This window comes from Tamandua tetradactyla, chromosome 3 (genome assembly GCF_023851605.1).
Source record: "Tamandua tetradactyla isolate mTamTet1 chromosome 3, mTamTet1.pri, whole genome shotgun sequence".
Classification (NCBI taxonomy): Eukaryota; Metazoa; Chordata; class Mammalia; order Pilosa; family Myrmecophagidae; genus Tamandua; species Tamandua tetradactyla.
This window is the reverse complement of record NC_135329.1, coordinates 8582825-8600860: the sequence shown is the minus strand read 5'-3', so window position 1 is coordinate 8600860 and position 18036 is coordinate 8582825. Positions and strand designations below refer to the sequence as shown.

General features: G+C 49.2%; 1 protein-coding gene across 1 annotated transcript in view; it reads right to left on the bottom strand.

Moving 5' to 3' along the window:
- The window catches only part of EFR3B (EFR3 homolog B), a 53091-nt gene extending 41402 nt beyond the window's left edge, over nt 1–11689 (bottom strand). Inside the window, exons 1-3 of the mRNA XM_077152295.1 lie at nt 11613–11689; nt 10581–10708; nt 2041–2191 (exon numbers count right to left, since the gene is read on the bottom strand). Of these exons, the coding sequence (XP_077008410.1) occupies nt 2041–2191; nt 10581–10687 (258 nt within the window). The 5' untranslated portion in view covers nt 10688–10708; nt 11613–11689. The remainder of the gene's footprint in view (nt 1–2040; nt 2192–10580; nt 10709–11612) is intronic.
- Nucleotides 11690–18036: the final 6347 nt, after the last annotated feature.

Below are 18036 nucleotides of genomic sequence, written 5' to 3'. Positions count from 1 at the left end.
GAGCAAAGCCAGGTGTGAGGGGAGAGTATTAGGGAGGCAGAGCTGGCTCAGGACGAGGGGGATTTTTCTCGACTTCTCACCCACTAGGCTGTGGACATCTGGTGGCATGGTAAGGCTGGCTGCAGGGGTGCATTTGCACAGAGGCTGGGTCCATGGCTAGGGTTCTAGGGAGAGGACCCCACATTGGGTGGGGCCCGACGAGGTGTCTCTGACCTTGCCATCTGCCAGATTCCAGGAAGATTCTAGGCACAGGCTCTGGGGCTGAATAAACCTCTGTCTAAAGCTAGTGCTCTGGTTGCAGGACATGGGCAAGTCATTGACTTCTTTCCACCTTCATGTCCAGGCAGAGACACCCAGCAAAAAGAGGCTGTTCAAGAATCCAAAGGTTTTCGTCTTCTTCTCTTTTTCTCTCCCTCTTTCTTTGCCTCTTTCCCTCCTTCCTTCCTTTTCTTTCAATGTCTTGGCAGCAAAACTCTTTATCCAGTAAATTTTGTGAGCTTCCATGCAAACAGCTAAAATGAAGCCAGGAGCTCTTTTCTTCCTCCACCCCCAGCCAACCTGGAGCTCCCGCGAAGCCCTGCGCCCCTGTGGAAGGCAGCCTGGAGCTCCCAAGCTCCTGCCTCTAAGGTCCAGCCAAGCACCAGCATTATTTGGGGGTTCTCTAATGAGGCAAGAACAGCCCTCTTCTCAGGAAGACAGCAGCCATCCCAGACTGCAAAGCAAGAGGCTCCAAGATCTGCACAGAGCATCTGATGAGGGACAGAATGAGGAAGACTGCCTCCGACTTCATTTGACTTAATTTACCTATAATGGCCTGCCCTTGAATGAGTGCCATTGTCTGCAGTGCAGTAATTATGACTTTACTTGCTCTTCTGCTAATGCAGTGGTTCACTGTGAAATGGAACCCAGAAATCTGCAGGGCCCAGAATTTTTAACTGTAGCTACAAAGGGCCTACCCCAGGCCAGGCTGCAATGTGGGGAAGGCTAGAGCCGGAGGCCACCTTCTCTGTCCGTCTCCGGGAGATGCTGTCTGGGTGCCTGATGACTGGTTTATCTCCTATTCAGATGTTCTCTTCTAGACTGTAGTTATCTTAAACAGGACAACCGAAACGGTATCTGAAGCTGTTGCCAGGGCAACCTGACAAAAGACTTTACCCTGTATATGTAATTTGTCAAAGGCAGCTGGCTCACAGAGAGAAAAGCAGGGAAGAGGTGGGTAGACTTGGTCCTTGAAAGTAAAGTTGGAAGATTATCTCCCAGTTGAATCATCCTAACAGGAAAGCAATTCTAACCTATGCTGTAAAAATCTGGAAAACTCATGTCGGGAATGCTTAGGGGGCGAACCCTGGTTTCTTTTGCAATACCTGCAGGCAGCTCACAGCTTCACCTAACCCTGTAAAAGTAGGTGCAGACAGGGCTTTAATGCTGAGCTGGAGCTGCAAGTGTGCCCTGAAGGGGAAAGGGGAGTGAGGAGGAGAGAAGACAAGGCATGAAAGAAAGTAACCAGGACATTCTAGCGTGTGCTACAGAAACATGCATGCAACTGGGAGTTCATTACATACGTGATATGTGATAGCCCTTCTCCCACAGAACCATAAACCCTCATGATTAGAAGCTGTCACTTCTACTGAGACTGGACTGCAGAGCCTGAGGACTTACCGAGACCCAAAGCTGAGCCCCACTCGCCCTTTAAGGGAACTATCTAAAACTACAACAAAAGTTTGAAAACCTTAGCCAGAAGATAAATGCATTAGATATAGTGATGGCTGCACAACCTTGTGAATGTACTAACCATCACTGAGTGTTAACTTGAAATTGGTGAATTTTATGGTGTATGAACTGTAACTCATCTAAGAAAGTAAGACTCATGCCCCTGTGTTCACACGAAGGGGGACACTAAGACAAGCCATGTCTTGATCTTAGGGTCAGAATCCAGACTGGAACCAAACCCAATAACCCTGACCCACCTGGCCCCAGCCTCAGCCCCCCAGATGCAGGCTGGGCCCCCGCCTTCCCTCGCCCTCACGGGGCCCCCCTTACCGAATTGGTGCCGAGGATCTGCAGGTTGGGTTTCTCCGACTCCAGCAGCTTGGCCACCATCTTGAGGAAACTCTCCACGAAGAGGTTGATGCTCTGGCAGTGGCAGGCCATGAGCAGCTGGTCGAGCGCCTCCATGGCGATGCACACGTACCTGTGAGAGCAGCACACGGCCGTCATGTGCCCTCACGCCCGCCCCGGCCCTGCGGCACGAGCAGGGCCATCTGCATTTCAGTGTGGAAGCCTCCCGGGCAGATCCCAGGGCCAGGAGGCTCCTTTACACGCTACCAGGGCCTGGGCAGCTGATCCCACCAGTCTCCCTCTGCAGCCCATTGTGGCCGAGAATCACAATGAATTAGAGCTGGAAGGGCACCTAGAGACCCAGTCACATAGCCCTCCCCCCCTCCTTCTTTTTTGGGTTAAGAACATGAGGTGAGATTTGGAAAACCATTTTATGAGTAAATATGATTTATTCTCTTTATTTGCTGTAGTCAGCTTGATAAAGTCACCACAAATACTGTGCCAGAGATGAATGAACCTTGGCTTCCAGCAGGGATTCAGGGCCAGGTTCCTGGGACACTCTGGTCACAGTGTTTTCATCAACTCATCAGCCCACAGCCTTGTTTTGTGTGTTTCTGTTTAAAAGCACCTTATTTAATATTTCTGATTGATTCATTAACATGGAACTCAATGGCCAATAGCATTAAAACTCATGCCTTGTAATACAAAGTTTATACATAACATGCACAGTTTTTCCATAAGGTGCATCACAGCCTTTTTGTGCTTAGGAACACCAGACAGCACTTCAGCACTACACTTGGATGACATTTTAAACAATGAACTCACCAGCAAAAATGCAAACAGCACAAAAAGGACACTTGTTTACTGCGTGAGAAATGAAACAGAAAGATGGTTTCACCTTGTTTTGCTAGAGGCTTAGGTTAGCCAAGACCAAGAGCCTTCAAAGCTCTAAGCAAGTATTAAATTAGACCTCAGTTGGAAAGGCATGGGTTGGGCAACTCAAATTGTTTGTCCTATATGCATGTCTGTGAATGACTGTGAAAGTACTGTGAGTATTGATTTGGGGGCTGCAAATAAATTTTAGTAAGTAGGTGAATTTGCAGTTATGGAAGCCACAGGCAATGAGGATCAACTGCACAAGTGAAAGGGCTTGATGCCCAGCAAATTCTGAACCTAAGGCCACTGACAGACGATTATTCAAGTCAAGAAGTGTCTATGGAGCATGCACTGAGGCCAAAGCTCTGTCCCAGTGAGTGCAGGTGACATGAGGACAAGGAAGATAGTCTTTCAACTTAGGGAGCCTGGAGTCTCTTGCATGAGATAGATACATAGATACCTCCTTTAAAGAGAAAATAACAAACACCACAAGAAAATCATGCGTGATGTCCCATAAGAATTCAGAAGAAGGGGAGATATGGCTCAAGGAGGGAGGAAGCCAGGAATAACTTTATGAAGAATCTGAGATAGACCTGAGGACCAGCCAACTGTAAGACTTAAAGAAGACAAAATTCGTGAGTTTTGTATTTGAAAACTTCAGAAGTTCTATGCCAACAATATGGCTGGCAGCATATGCCATGTTCTAATGCCACCTATCCTACCGAAGGAGCATCTGTAGGCCAAGATGATACAGACACAGATGAACATTTCTTTTCCTCCTTATGAAGTGGGTGCTCCATGTTGGCTAACGTCTCAAGCATCTTAAACAATCCCTCTAACATCTAAAACCTGAGTGGGCACCTCCAAAGACTAGGAATACCCGACACCAATGGTGAACAGTTTACTAAAGTCGGCCACTCTAGCTTGCACAACCAAATAAAAGCTTCTTTACCATTTCAAGCTAAGCCCTAATAATTTCCATCCTTTATTCACATTTTTTTCTCAAGAAGAGCAAAAAAAGGAGGAGGGCTCTTGTCTTAGCTGCCGGCCCTTCAGCCGCTTGAAAACAGCATTCTCGTCTTTCTGCTCTTCTCTTCTCCATGCTAAAAACATCCAAACCCTCCCAGACTGGCCTTTGCAGGACAACCCCCAATTATCTCAGTCATTGTCTTCCTAAATGCCTTTCCTAAATCCCAAGAAAAATTCCAGGAATCAAATTCCTACTCAGACTGAAGAATACATCTCTAAGCTCAAATTCAGCCTTTGCTCCCGGGCGGTGACCCAGCTTGGGTAGGTGGGCCCGGCCATGGAAAGATGTACCCTTTGGACAAAGCATTCACATCCTAAACAAAACAAGGAAGACATGCAGAGTAAAAGGTTATTGTTTTACTTCCAATGAGAAAGTCGCTGCAAATCTCTCAGAAACCATTCTGGTTAAAATCTTAACAATTTCCTTTAAGGAACTAGGTTTCTGGGGGCAGAGTGTTAGATGTCCCCTAAAAGGCATTTTCTCCCTTTCTCATAGACATGTAGACTCTTAGCTGTGCATGCGGCTGCTCTCTAGAGACCTTTCCCAGCCTCTCTTGCGGCTAAGCGAGGCCACGTGACAAAAATGTTGCCATTAAAATGGGGGGAAGTGACATGAGCAACTTCAGTATCACCAGCTTAAAGGACCAAAGTGCGCCCTGTACTCTCTGCTGGCTGGGAAGGGGCAACAACTGGAGACTCAGAGATGAAAGCCATGCACCAGGGGTCTGCTACATGAAAAAGAGAGAAAATAAACACCCTGTATGGCCAGAGCCACCCAACTTTTGGTGAATAACCCAGGGGCCTAATGGGAATTAGGAGTGCTTTAAGAAACCTGATGGTGAAATTAAAGGCAGCCCAAAGCAAATTAAGTGAGTGACTGACGTCATCAGAAAGAGAAGAATTAAAGACTGGAAATTCTATCCCGATAGAGGTGAGGTCATCACAAGACTTCATGAACTCAGAGTTCACAAGATTCTCTGCCTAGGTGCCACGAAAGAGTGGCGCTCCTTCTGCTTGCTAAGCCAATCTAGGTGGAATGGAAAAGTACTTCCTGATTAAAGGAAAACGCAGGGAGTGTAAAGGGAGCAGAGAGCTCCAAAAGCTAAAAGCAGTGCTAACAAATCAAGTTAATGCTAAGTCAAAAGCAAGTAGCAAAACACTCTCTTAAAAGATGGCAGTAAAGCTGTCCCTCGGGCTTTTGAAAATGTTAAATTGCCTGAGGCTCATATGCCAATGTATATAATAAGGATAAATTAAAAGATTTATTCTTTATGTCTTGATCCAAACCATATCCATCTTTGAATGCTTGACACATGCTAAAAATTCTTGATTTTTTTAAAACAAAGTTTAGTTAAGTTTTTAAAAAGCACAGGAAGTATGACTATCGGACAGGTCCACAAAGCAAGGCTGCAGGGTATTTCTTGTGGCAGTGCCCGATTTCACTTGTGTGTCCAAACTACCTTGAACACATGTCTGCTTTATACCAAACATATAAAGCAATACAGTGTATTATATAAATAGCAGTGTCATGACATCTTCTAAATTGTTATTTTTTTTCTTAAGACATCAGATGCCATGTCTCAGATACCCTTCATCTCACCCCTACACCAAGTAACCATGAGAAAACCAGCCTCTGTATTGTGAACATTTCCTTTCCACTTTTATAAAATCGTTCTCTCCTCTTCTCGATGAGCCAAGTTTCTGAAATAATCATTTCTGTGCATATTCACAAATGGAACATGCTTGCACTCATCTAGAGTGTTTCACATACAAAGGCAGACGGGGCTCTGAGCCCCTTCGAGAGCCTGAGGCCCAGTCTATCCTCCCTACTCCGGGGGATCAGCCTCGCCTGGGCTCCCTATGCCTTGTCCTTGAGACAGGATTGCACGCACAGCCCTGCCGTCCCCTGCAGCCCCAGCCCCGGTGAAGCAGACTCTGAACCTGCAGGGCTGGTGGGGCCACCTGGGCTGGAGCCCTTCCAAGGGGGACAGGCTCTCCCTGCGGAGAAATGCGGGCACATTCAGGCAACCTGACACTGCAGGCAGGAAAGAAGGCAGGCAGGGTGGATTTCTGCCTTGCTTGTAAACCATTCTAGCACCTTTCAATATGAAGAAGGCAGCAGGCATTTCACCATTATTTTATGGAGTTTCAATTATGAGGGAAAACAAAGGGTGGGTTGGAATAAGCCAAGAGAAGAACGGAGAAGGCCTACCAAATCCCAGAGGTTTGACTGTTGCTTTCCCTTTTCAGGGAAAAAGAAAAATCCCAGAAAATGCTTGGATAAGGAAAAACCATCCTTTGTTAGAAAAAAAAAAATTGGCTATTGACCAAAAGTGAAAATTTTGGTAAAAGGGTGACATTGAAAAGTAGAAAAGTTCAAGGTCTAATTCTTGGAATATCCTTTGTTTCCATCTCTGACCCCACAATGTAAAGACTCCAAACTAAGGATGGAAGGATTGTAATTATAAACTTCAACTTCTCAGAGTTCCTCAGCAGATGGGAACTCTATGGACCGCGGAGCCCCACCCAGTGCTGTGTGCGTCTGTCCCATCTTCCTGTCACCTTCCCGGGTACGTCCTTCCCTCCAGGCCTCTGTTGTCAAGAGGAACAGAGCATGGGGCACTTAGGGTGATGCCCACTCCGCAAGATCAGGGTCAGACCAGCCAGTCTCAGCAGAGATCTGATCTAGGCTTGGTGTCCTGGAAGGGGCCCAAGGTGGTCGATCATCTTGGAATCTGACCCAGGCCGGCTGGGCACTCAGAGCAGGATGGGCAGAGGGAGCTAACGAGGAGGACAGGGCCACTGCAGGGCCCATGGGTGAAGGCAAAAGCACGTTAGAGACCACAGCCCAAGTGGACAAACAAGGGTCCCAGATGTCTAAGAGGAGCCTCCCAGTAGGTGAGGAGGACTGAGGATGGACTAGGGTTTATGGCCGGGGAGGGGAGTTGGCAGGTTATAGCCATGGGAACTCAGCATCAGGAACCAAGGCAGAAAGCAAGTATAACAACAGAGAAAAACACTCAGGGGGCTTGGTGCTTGGGGATGGAGTAAGAAGTATCTGTATTAAGTCCCAGAATCTGCAGCTGGCTCTGCTTGAATGCTCTGTGCTTGGTTGGCAGTGACCCTAGGAACCAGGGAAGGCAATGCGTCTCCAGGAAGAGAGGAACAATAATGCAAAATGTGGGAACCAGACTTAGTTTGGAGAGGAAGGCAGATTCAGGGTCAGGGGTTAGGGCCAGCAGGCAGGAAGAGGGGGGACAGCTTTAGTAGGGCCATTGTTCAAGAATCACTCCAAGATCAATGGCTTTGGCAAAGAACCTCTTATTTTTGGGTAGTTTGAATGTGTTTGGCTACCCTCACTCTTGGGCAGGACCCCCTAGGTTTTAGAACCCCAAGGTAGGAGTAGGAGGTTGTCCTCAGCCAAGTGAGGAAAGGATGGACCCTTTCATCTGGCAGAAACCAGGTTCTCAGTCCTTCAAAGGAATCTGTGTCTCTAGGAGCCAGACCGGCTCAGCTCCTGGGCTCCCCCAGGGAGCAGCCCAGCTCTCTCTTGCGCATGGGGGTCTCCATCCTCCAGGGCTCAGCCAGACTGGGTGAGAGCTCCAGGCCATGGGGATCCTGACTGCACGCCACCAACCCATCCTCCCTGTTGACTGAGTCTTACCCTGCACTGCCGGTAGCGCCCTGGCTCCCCAGTGTGAGGGGTACTGCAGAGAAGGTGGACTGTGCTGGGAAGGGATGGCACAACGAAGGAGAAACATAAGGAATTCTCATTTAATTTGCTGCTCTGCATTTCACTGCCCGTCTTGTTCCATGCTAGCAATACCCTGGGATACACGTCTTATCCCCTCTCTGCCCACATTTCATTATCCCCTCCGATGCCAACACGTATGAACACGGAGTTCACACACAACCGGCGAGGAGGCAGAAGAGGGCGGCTCTGTCCCTGGACCTGACATCTGAGTCTGGGTCCGTGTGGTCAAACCATAACTAAAGACACCTGCGTCACATCCGGGAGACACGGGCCTCAGACATCTGTGTGCAAATAGTCTCTGCTCTTCCAAGCTGCCCTCGCTGGCGTGGGAGATGATGGTGATGTGTGTGGGCTTGGAAAGGGGAGGTTAGGGAGGGCAAGGAGGGAAAACAAGAGATCGGATCTAAGAGATTTTTTCTTCTCCAAATGTTTATGATTAAAGCCCTCACTGAACCGTCACGGCTTTAAATACTTAGATGCTGAAAGGCTATTTTCAGTAGGATGGTGACAACTTCAGTGTGCAGTTCTAAGGTCAGAGGAATAAATCTAAGTGCCTCTGCTGGTTACAGAGCATTTCTATGGCGAGAACCATCAGTGCAGAGAGGGCAGGCAAAATTAGTATTAAATGCTTAATATTCTAGCTAGCTTATTAGTTTTAGGTTCAGTCTAGGAGAAAGTCATTTCCCCGTGCGTCAGTCTACTCGATACTATGTCAAGGCCCTTTATATAATCAGCTTGTACAGTATATTCATGCTCCTTTTATTGGGCATGTAATGTAATATTGCTACTTAAATGGTCATGGAACTGTAATGTTGTAGGTCCTCTGACAACAGGGGTGGTTTGATTTAAGATTTGCTGATGGCGCGTTCTGATGCTGCGCACGCTGCCAGCACTGTGCAAACAGTTCGGGATGGGCTCGACATCCCTCCACCCCAGGAGGCGGGTCGGGGGCCGGCAGGTCTAATGGGTAGAGAGAGGCCCAGAGGCCTGGGGGTTCTGGGGCCACCAGTCTAGAGCAGGTGCGGGGGCCGTGGCGAGCAGGTCAGGGAAGACCCTGGAAGAAAAGCTGCTGAGCTTGGATGTCAGTTTGAAAGAGTCAGCAACGTGCAGCTCTGAGTTCATGTCCTGGAGGCTCATACTCAGCAGTGTTCACATGGAAGGACTGGAAAAGGTAAGATGGGACGCAAGGAGGCAACAGCCAAGGCTTCAGCCAATTCTGGGCTAAACCCACCGGGAGAAAGGAGGGAGCAGAGGAAGGAAGAGGAGGGATGCGGAAGGCCTTGTGGAGAACAGAATCAACAGGACATAGGACCAACTGCCCTAAGGCTTCCCAGCCCTTTGTCCGCGAGCGATGTCACCAGGGGCACCAGAACTCAGCCTTCCATCCGGCCGCTCTTCGGATCCTGGGTGATGGTGGGGACAGCACATGCAGCTGCCCTGCAGGTCACTTTTTTCACTGTGGAAGTGACACCGCTCAAAAAGGGGTATTTAGAAAACTCATTGCAAAAGTAGATGGAAAACAAAACACAAAACCCCGCAACCACGCTGCCCACAAATATCCATTTTGGTATATATAAAATATACATTTTGGCATATTTGTTTATACTATATTTTCTAGGCTTTGAAATTTGTTGTCCTTTTTGTTTATTTTTAACTTAATTGTAAACACTGTATGCATATGATGAATTCTATTTTTTTATTTACTTAAGGCATTTTCCAAATTATTTGGAAAGCATTCTTATAATCACCATTTCTATTGACTAGGTAACGTTTCATCAAAGTGTAAACACTATGATTTACTGAACTATTCTCTTGGTGGGTATTTAAGTTATTTTCACTGTCATAAAAAACCATAATGAACATCTCTATGGTTAAGCTAGATTTGTATTTAAGATCGATTCCTTGGAGTAGATTGATAGAAATGGAATTATTGGGTCAAAGAGCATAGATATTTTTTAGGTTGTTGATGCATATTCCAAAATTATTATCTAGAAAGGTTTAACGAATTCACACTCCTTTTAGAAAAGCTAAAAAGACCTCTCATTTTACCATCCCTTGGTTAGTAGTGAAAATTATACTTATTTTTTTCTTAATTTGATAAGTGAAAATTATATCTTATTATTCCAATTCACATATCTGATTACAATTTTGTTGAGTATTACCCCATGTTTGTCACAGAATCTGTCTCCCTTTTTGCAAATTGCTTGCTTGTAGTCCTTGCCTCAAACCTTTCAGCTTATGAATTTCCTACTTCACTCCCACTACTTGTTATGACCTACTAACTTATGAGTTTGAATCCTTTCCCTTATTTTTTTAAAACAGTTTTTTCAGTTTCTGTCCTTTACATTTTTATTATTTTTGACATTAAAATATTTTTAAAGAATTAAATGCATTGAGTGGTCATTTCTTTTAAGAGTTCTTCTCTCTTTTAAACATAGGAATTCCATCCCTCACAGAAGACTATAAAGATTTTATTTACATGTATTTTTAATGGACAAATCACACCCAACACTGCCTTCCCACTGGGATGTAGATGGCTCCTCTTACTATTTGAGACAGTGAATTGAGCAAGGGAACATTCTGGGCTAGACTCAATTTTCCAGGCCCCTGACTGTGTGTGCCGGGGCTCCTGGCCCGAGACTGGATGATGAAGGAGCGGCTCCAGGGCAGTGGACATCGCCCTCCCCAAATCTCGGTGACCCTGGGGTCATACGGCAACTGCTCTGGGAGAGCGAGTGGAAACCCCTCCGCCCACCCTGTCCCGTGTTCTCAGGGTGGTCAGTTATGCAGTCGACTAACGCCGTGCGGGGCCCCAGGCACACACCCTGCAGTGACGTTCTCTCCACCTTCCTGTCCCCCTCACCCGTATCGATGGCGACCCACGTCGCGGATGAGCCTCTCCGAGAGGTAGGCGCCAATGCGGTCCAGCTTTTCCGGGGCTGAGAGGGCGTAGAAGGTCAGCTTCTCCATGTTGGCCTTCACCAGGCCATCCTGTAAACAAGACAGCTCACATGGCCACGGCCGGCCCTGGCTGGAAGCACGCCCGTCCAAAGGCAAGAAGCAGTTCAATTTAACTGGCCCCCACGGAGGGCCTGGCATCTGTGCTGCAGGTGGCGCATGGGAATCTGGGCTGCCAAGGTGATGCCAGCACAGCCCCTGCCTCCCAGGATCTCCCCACCCGGGTGAGAACGACAAGTGATGTAAATGCACACGAGCGTGTGCATGTGCTTGTAACACCCACATGTGTACGCACATATATACACAGATGCATGTGCATATGTGTGTATAGGTGTGTGTGTGTACACATGAGTGTGTGTGAATGAATGACAAGGCTTCATTAATAGTGACTCAGGATTAAACACAGATATCCTGCACTAAGACAGGAATAGGAAGGAAGGAGCTCTGGAAATCTCCAGAAGATGCTAGAAATGTGATCCTCCAACTGATCCATCCAACTGCCCCAAGAAGGGGACATGGATTCCCAGTGAGCAAGTCAAAAATGTCAGATCCTGACACTTCCCAAATCACAGCCCAGTAAAGCAGCCTGAGGCCAGAGTGGCGTCTGGGAACTGTCCTGGCAGTGCACACACCCAGACACCTGCAGTCACCAGAGAGTGCTGGGGACAAGGACATGGGCTCCGGGCCCAAGCCCATGCCAGGGGAGTGGTCACACTAAGCAGCAGAGAAATGTGACCGTCAGGAGAGCTGACAGACCAAGGAAACCGTCACACACGGGAGAATCAAGTCTCGGCTGTGTGGCAACAGCTCCCAGCTTGCCAAGACAAACTTCTGCAGATTCTTCAGAGACATCCGGGTGTCCTCATGCTCAGGGCTCAGTTTGCTGGAGGAAGCCCAGATCCTGATGCCGGAGTTGGCAGAAGTCCCCGGTACTTACCTCGGGGTCCTCGGGGAAGATGTTGTCCACCAGCCTCTTGTACCTGGGGCGTAGGGCACCGCAGCAGCCACACACACCTGGGGCGGGAGACAGCCTGTGAGGGGGGCCTCCCGGTCAGGGAGGAGAAACCGGGCTGGGGCGGTGGGGCACGGCTTGAAAGGAGACAAATCCAGGTTGGTCCCTCCCTTAGAGAGTCAGCGCTCCGTCCTTCCTGGGGTTGGTGCATCCCGCTGATTCCCAACCCCAAATTCCAAGACATTTGCTGTTCCCATGTCATGCCTCTGGCATGGAGATCAGACAGGGGCACACGTGAGGGTGCAGCCAGCAAGCCGGCCCCACTTCATGCCATAGGGAAGAGCTATCTCTTTGGGGACCTGCCTCTAGAACCGCCTCCTGCAGCCCACGGATCTCGCTGGGTGTCCTGGGAAGGTGGGTGCAGGTGCCCTCCCCTGCCCCTCCCACCTCCACATTTGCTCTTGGCCCCCTATCCTCTGCTCCGCTTCTCCCACCCCCATTCTCTCTCCTGGGGTCATTTCCATTACGGAATGTTATATGAAACTATGATAAATTAGTGTTACCATTAATTATTAACATTTGAAAAATGCCTCTTTAATGCAGCGTGACTGTGGTATTTGAAAACTGTGGCATTTTTAGAGCTGGGCAGGGCCTTAGGGCCCCCAGAGGGTGGTTCTTAGATGCCAGCCCCTGAGGAGGTTCTCAACAGTTGAGGGCAGAATGAAGGAAATAACAATGCTGGGCATCTTTAGAAAGCTCAAGGCAGTCCATTTAGAAGGCTGTCTGAGATTGCATCTTTCTTAGTCGTTTGTTGCTGTGAAACGAGGGCATTAGTACATAGGTGATAATAAAAGGGACTCTGGCAAAATAAAGAGTTGACAGCTCTAGGTCCCACCATACAAATTTTTAATTAATAAAGAGAATCAAAAACCTTCAATCTTTCTCCAAAGGCAAGCAGTGCCCCTCGACACCCCAGTCCACGCCTCGTGGCCTCTCTGGAGAAGGGGGCGCAGGGCTCTCATGCAGGAGGCAAGGGGGGTGGGCCGAGAACAGGCGAAAGCCTGGGAAAATCCACCTTCCCATCTCCCCAAATAATTGCCCCCTTATTCCGCCAATTAAAAATTAATTGTTTTGTACAAGCGCTTTGCTCAAAATGCAAGTGCATCCTGGAAAAATTAGGCCTACGGGTCATTCAGAAAAGAATGAATTGCTTAAGTGGGAATCACTTTAATCATACAAGGAGCTTTACACAGAGGAGAAAAGCTGCTCTCTGGGAGTTTTGATTGGGAGGGCTTGGGGGGTGGGCCCAGCTGGGAGGACCAGAGCAGCGATTGGGGCCCCGGGGAGACTTGGGGAAGTCAGGGTGTGCCCGGGAGGCAGTGGGGACCTGGCGGGAGCAGGTATCAGATAACGGGCTTGCAATCCCGGCTTCCCCCCAGCGGCTGCGCGCCCTCGGCCGCCCTGCCCGGCCTGCCGCACTGCGGGACCAGCTCTCAGGGCTCCCACGTGGTGGCTGCCCGGCTCCTGGGTCTGGCGTCCCGCATCTCATCCCTGCTGTGCCTGGGAGAAGGGGTGAGGGCTCCGCGCTGTTGGTGCCCAGGACTATTTATTATGGTGGGTCGGCGTCCTTTGGGGCACGTTCTTGGGCCTCCACGCCCAGGAGTTACACCTGCCCTCCTTCCCCGGGGCTGCTTTTGTCCTGGGCGGCCGCCCAAGGCTCCGTCCCTAACACCTGGGCACTGGCCCTTTGCATTGCAAGGGAGTGAGGAGATAGAAACATGGTGGAGTTAGGAATAAAGAAATCCTAGTCCGTTCCTTCCTCAACCCTTTCTGCGGAGGCCTGTGAGCTGGGGCCGCACTGGACAGGCTGAGCTCAAGGTGCTCGAGGCCCAGGTGCCAGGAGAAGGCTGCCCCAGAAGCCGGCTGGGGGAGGGCGGGGGCGCCTCGGGGCAGCAGGCTGGTTGCATCCTGGTCTGGAGACGCTGACCCAATTCTCCCCAGGTGTAAGCCAGAGAGCTTGTGCCCCCTGCTCCCTGCTATTCTAAGGCGGACTCCTCAAGACCCCTCTTTTGCTCCAGTGTAGTCCACGCCACCCCCTGGAAGACCCTCCCCAGCACGGATGCCCCTGGAGTCACCAAGCAGGGCCCTCGGTGGGAAACTGTCACAGTCCAGGCCCCGGTGCACTTCCCCACCGGCTGGGACGAGTAAGAGAGCCGGAAGGAAAAGTGAGGACAGCAGGTGTCCCCTCCCCGGCAGGTGTCCCCTCCCCGGCGGGTGTCCCCTCCCCGGTGGGTGTCCCCTCCCCGGCAGGTGTCCCCTCCCCGGCAGGTGTCCCCTCCCCGGCGGGTGTCCCCTCCCCGGCAGGTGTCTCCTCCCCGGCAGGTGTCTCCTCCCCAGTGGGTGTCTCCTCTCTGGTAGGTGTCTCCTCCCTGGCAGGTGTCCTTTCCCCGGCAGGTGTCTCCTCCCCTGCAGGTGTCTCCTCCCCGGCAGGTGTCTCCTCCCCCGCAGGTGTCCCCTCCCCGGCAGGTGTCCCCTCCCCAGCAGGGTGCCGGTGCTTTGGCCTCTCCCAGGCACCTCTCGGGAGGCAGGAGGGCTTCCTAACGAGGTCCTGGGGGCTCCCTCTCATCTGCTCTTTCTTTCCCGCCTGCCCAGGCCCTCTGAGGGCACAGTGGTCATCTGCTGCTTCCTGGTTGGGTGGCCTTGAGCGTGAGTGTCCTTCTTGCTCAGGTGGGGTGGAGTGTGTCACACAGGATAGTTATGTGAACACCTGGAAAGCACCTAGAGCAGGCCCAGGCCTGGGGGCTTCGGGTAAGGGGTAGCTGGTGGCCTCAGTCCTTCTTTCCATTCCCAGTGCAGCCGGGCCCTTTGGTACCTGCCAGGAGGCTGATGCGGGCTGGGCGCATCTAAGTGGCTCTGTCCCCTCTGACCACTCACTCAGCAACAGTGACCAAGGTGGACGGAGGCCCAGGGGCCTAGAATCAGGGAATCTTCGTTCTGAAGCTTAAGCATCGCTGGCCCATGGGTCTGCTAGGCGGCCGCGCTGTCAGCGCAGCTCTACACGTGCCCCAAGTAACCATGTAATGTGACCTTGACCCCCAAGGTGACCTGGCCACCTGCCCCAAGCCAGAGTCCCCACACCTGCCCTCCTCGGCATCAACTCTACAAACCTCACGTCAAGCGTGATGCAACATGAGCGCACACAGCAGACCAGAGTGGGTAGAGGAGCGCCTGAGGGGGTTCAGGAGCCCGGGGGTGGGGGCCCAGGGGTGGGGGGGGCAGGGAAGAAGTGGCTGCCCAGGGCTGGAAGGTACGCTGGACCCAGAGGGGAGACTCAAGAGGGCCAAGCTATGGTTTCCAGATGGTTCCATGAGACACTAGCTGCCGGACAACAGCTATTCTCCGGAAGAAGGATCTCAAGGACAAGTAAATACATGAAGCCACGTGCTTCTAATCACCCTATTTCAGACTCAGTGCAAATTAGCATATTCAAATCTCTGAAAAGTAAGCAACTTAAACTCAAATCAGTTGAAACCAGTATCTCTGTTTTCCATTATATAATATAAATATCACGGATGAACACCTTTTTTTCACCTTTTTAAAAAAAACCTGAAAATTTACAGAAAAGTTGCAAAAATAATACAGAAACAATACATAGAACTTTAATATGTCCCCTCACTCAGATATCTAGATTTACCAACTTTTAGTATTGTGCAAAATCATCTTTGACCTATCATCTATCTATTATCTAAACATTTGAGAGTAGGTTGCTGTCATGGTCAGGTTCATGTGTCAACTTGGCCAAGTGGTGGTGCCTGTTTGTCTGGTTGGGCAAGTGCTGGCCTGTCTGTTGCAATGAGGACATTTCATGGAATTAAATCATGATCATGTCAGCTGCATCCACAGCTGATTCCATTTGTAATCAGCCAAGGGGAGTGTCTTCTGCAATGAGTGATGCTTAATCTAATCACTGGAAGCCTTTTAAGGAGGATTCAGAAGAGACAGCCTCTATTCTTGCTTCGGCTGGCGAGCCTCTCCTGTGGAGTTCGTCCAGACCCTCCACTGGAATCGTCAGCTTCACAGCCTGCCCTGTGGATTTCGGATTCTGCATTCCCATGGTTATGTGAGACGCTTTTATAAATTTTATATTTGCGAGTGTTCCCTGTTGGTTCTGTTTCTCTAGAGAACCCTAACTAATACAGTTGCATACATCCCCCTCCTCTTACACTCAACCCTTCCAGGTACATTGCCTGAAAAGTGGGACAATCACAATATAACCATCTTACAGACAGCTATCAAGTTCAAGAAATTTAACATTGCTATAAAGCCTACACCCCATATTGCAATTTTTTTTTTCTCAATTATCCCAATAATGTCCCCTCTTACCCCTTGGTTGGAAGATTTTTTTTTTTAATTTTTATTTTAGTAACATACAACCTAAAAATTTCCCCATAACCACATCCAGATATGTAATTCAGTGGTGTCAATTATGTGTATGATGTTGTGCTACCATATGATAAGTATTTTATGACTTGTTTTTCAAGGCACAATTATTCTTACTATGACAGGTGAATGCAGCATGTTGGAAGCAGTGCTGTGTTTAGAACAAAAAGCGCCGGACTCAAGCCCTGCTCCTGTCATTTCACACTGAGACTCAGTGCCCTCCCCAGCATGGCAGGAGGAGAGCCGTTCTCTAAGACACAGACCAGAGCCCCCACCTAGCCTCCTCTAGAATCCAGAGGGAGAAACAACTTGAACTTTGATGGGCAGGGGAAGATTTCCCAGGAGAGGAGGGGCAGGAAGACTTGGGGTAGGATTCACAGGGGTGAAAAAGACGGTGCTTCATTCCTTATGTGCTGGGCATGGCTCTAAACCCTTTCTAAGATCCGCTTATTTAATCCTTCCAAGAACCCCATGGGGTAGACACAACTCCTCCCCCCATCCCATTTATGGATGAGGAAACTGAGGCAACAAGAGACTAAATTACCTGTCTAGAGTCACACAGCTAGTAAAATAGCAAAACCAGGAAATGAACCCAAAAAATCTAGCCCCAGAGGTCATGTTCTTAATTAGTATACCAGGGAAAGGATGGGCTTTGCATTGTCATGGAACTAGGAAACTAAAGGCGCAGGTGAAAACTAAAGGCAAACCAGCTTTGAGTGTAACTTGCAAACGAGGTATCTTGTTAAAATGCAAATTCCCGTCCAGCTGCTCAGGGGTGGAGCCCGAGACAGCATTTCCACCAGGCTGCCAGGTGGGGCCTGGGCCGGGACCACACTTTGAATCTCCAGGCACCGGAGCACTGGGCTCTGGGGTCAGGCAGGCCTAGGCTGAAATGCCAGCTCTTCGAGTTTCTTCCTGTATGACCTTGAATAAGTTACTAAACATCAATCCAAGTTTCTTCATATGACAAATGAAGGTGGTAATGCTTCCTTCCCAGAGGACTGGGAATTAAGGATTAAATGAGATAGCACGTCCCGTCGCATTGCCGAGTGCCTCTTCTTTCCTGCCCAGCTCCTGGAAGGAGAGGCGTGGAAGACAGAGCTGAGATGTGACGGAGAACAACATTGAACAACGGGCTAGAAAGGTAACAATCAATCCAGAGGTGGCACGCAGGATGGGACGTTTAGGCAGAGTGACGTTAGCCAATTGCCCACTCTGAGGGCGGGGGTAGCTGCGCGAACTAGAGAGATATTGTGAAGACAGAAGAGGAAGGGCCAGGATCAAGAAAGACTGGCATGGCTCCCCGGGGAAGAAGTGGAGGAAGGTACAGAAGGTGACTCCAGGTTCCCAGGTATGATAACTAGAGACCAAGAGCTTGCTTGACAGAAGCAGAGAAGGCAGAGGTGGCTGGGTGTGAGATTGGGTAGTAATCAATTCTGGGAACATTTACATAGGTGAGGCATTTGGGGTCTTTTGGCACTCACTCTGGCTCCAAAAACGTGCCGTATTAGTATCCCCCAAATCCTCTATCTCAGTGATCTATTCACTAACTTACAAGATGCTAGTAGCTGATACACAGTCTTCCAGGGGCTTCATGCATTTTTTGATATCCTAACAGCCGAAGAAAATAATCTCTAACAGTAGAATCTTGGGAGGTATGGAAGCAGGGTGTTCATATAAGGAGGCCAGCATACAAGTGTCTGAAAACTATCCCACTAAGTTGGACTCTGGAGTTTTTATTTTTTAAATTTTATTTAAAACCCTTTACAAACCCAGTTTTGAGGAAAAAATAAAGAAACAAAATTAACAGCTTATTTTGGGAGAAAAATAAAGAAAGTAAGAATTGTCTTTTCTTTTTTATTTTTTTAAAGCAACCACATGGTGAATTTCCAAAGAGGATGGGGTGGATAACTATAAAGCCATACAGCTGACAGTGTGCTGCTTGGAGGAGTGAAACGCAAGAAATCAC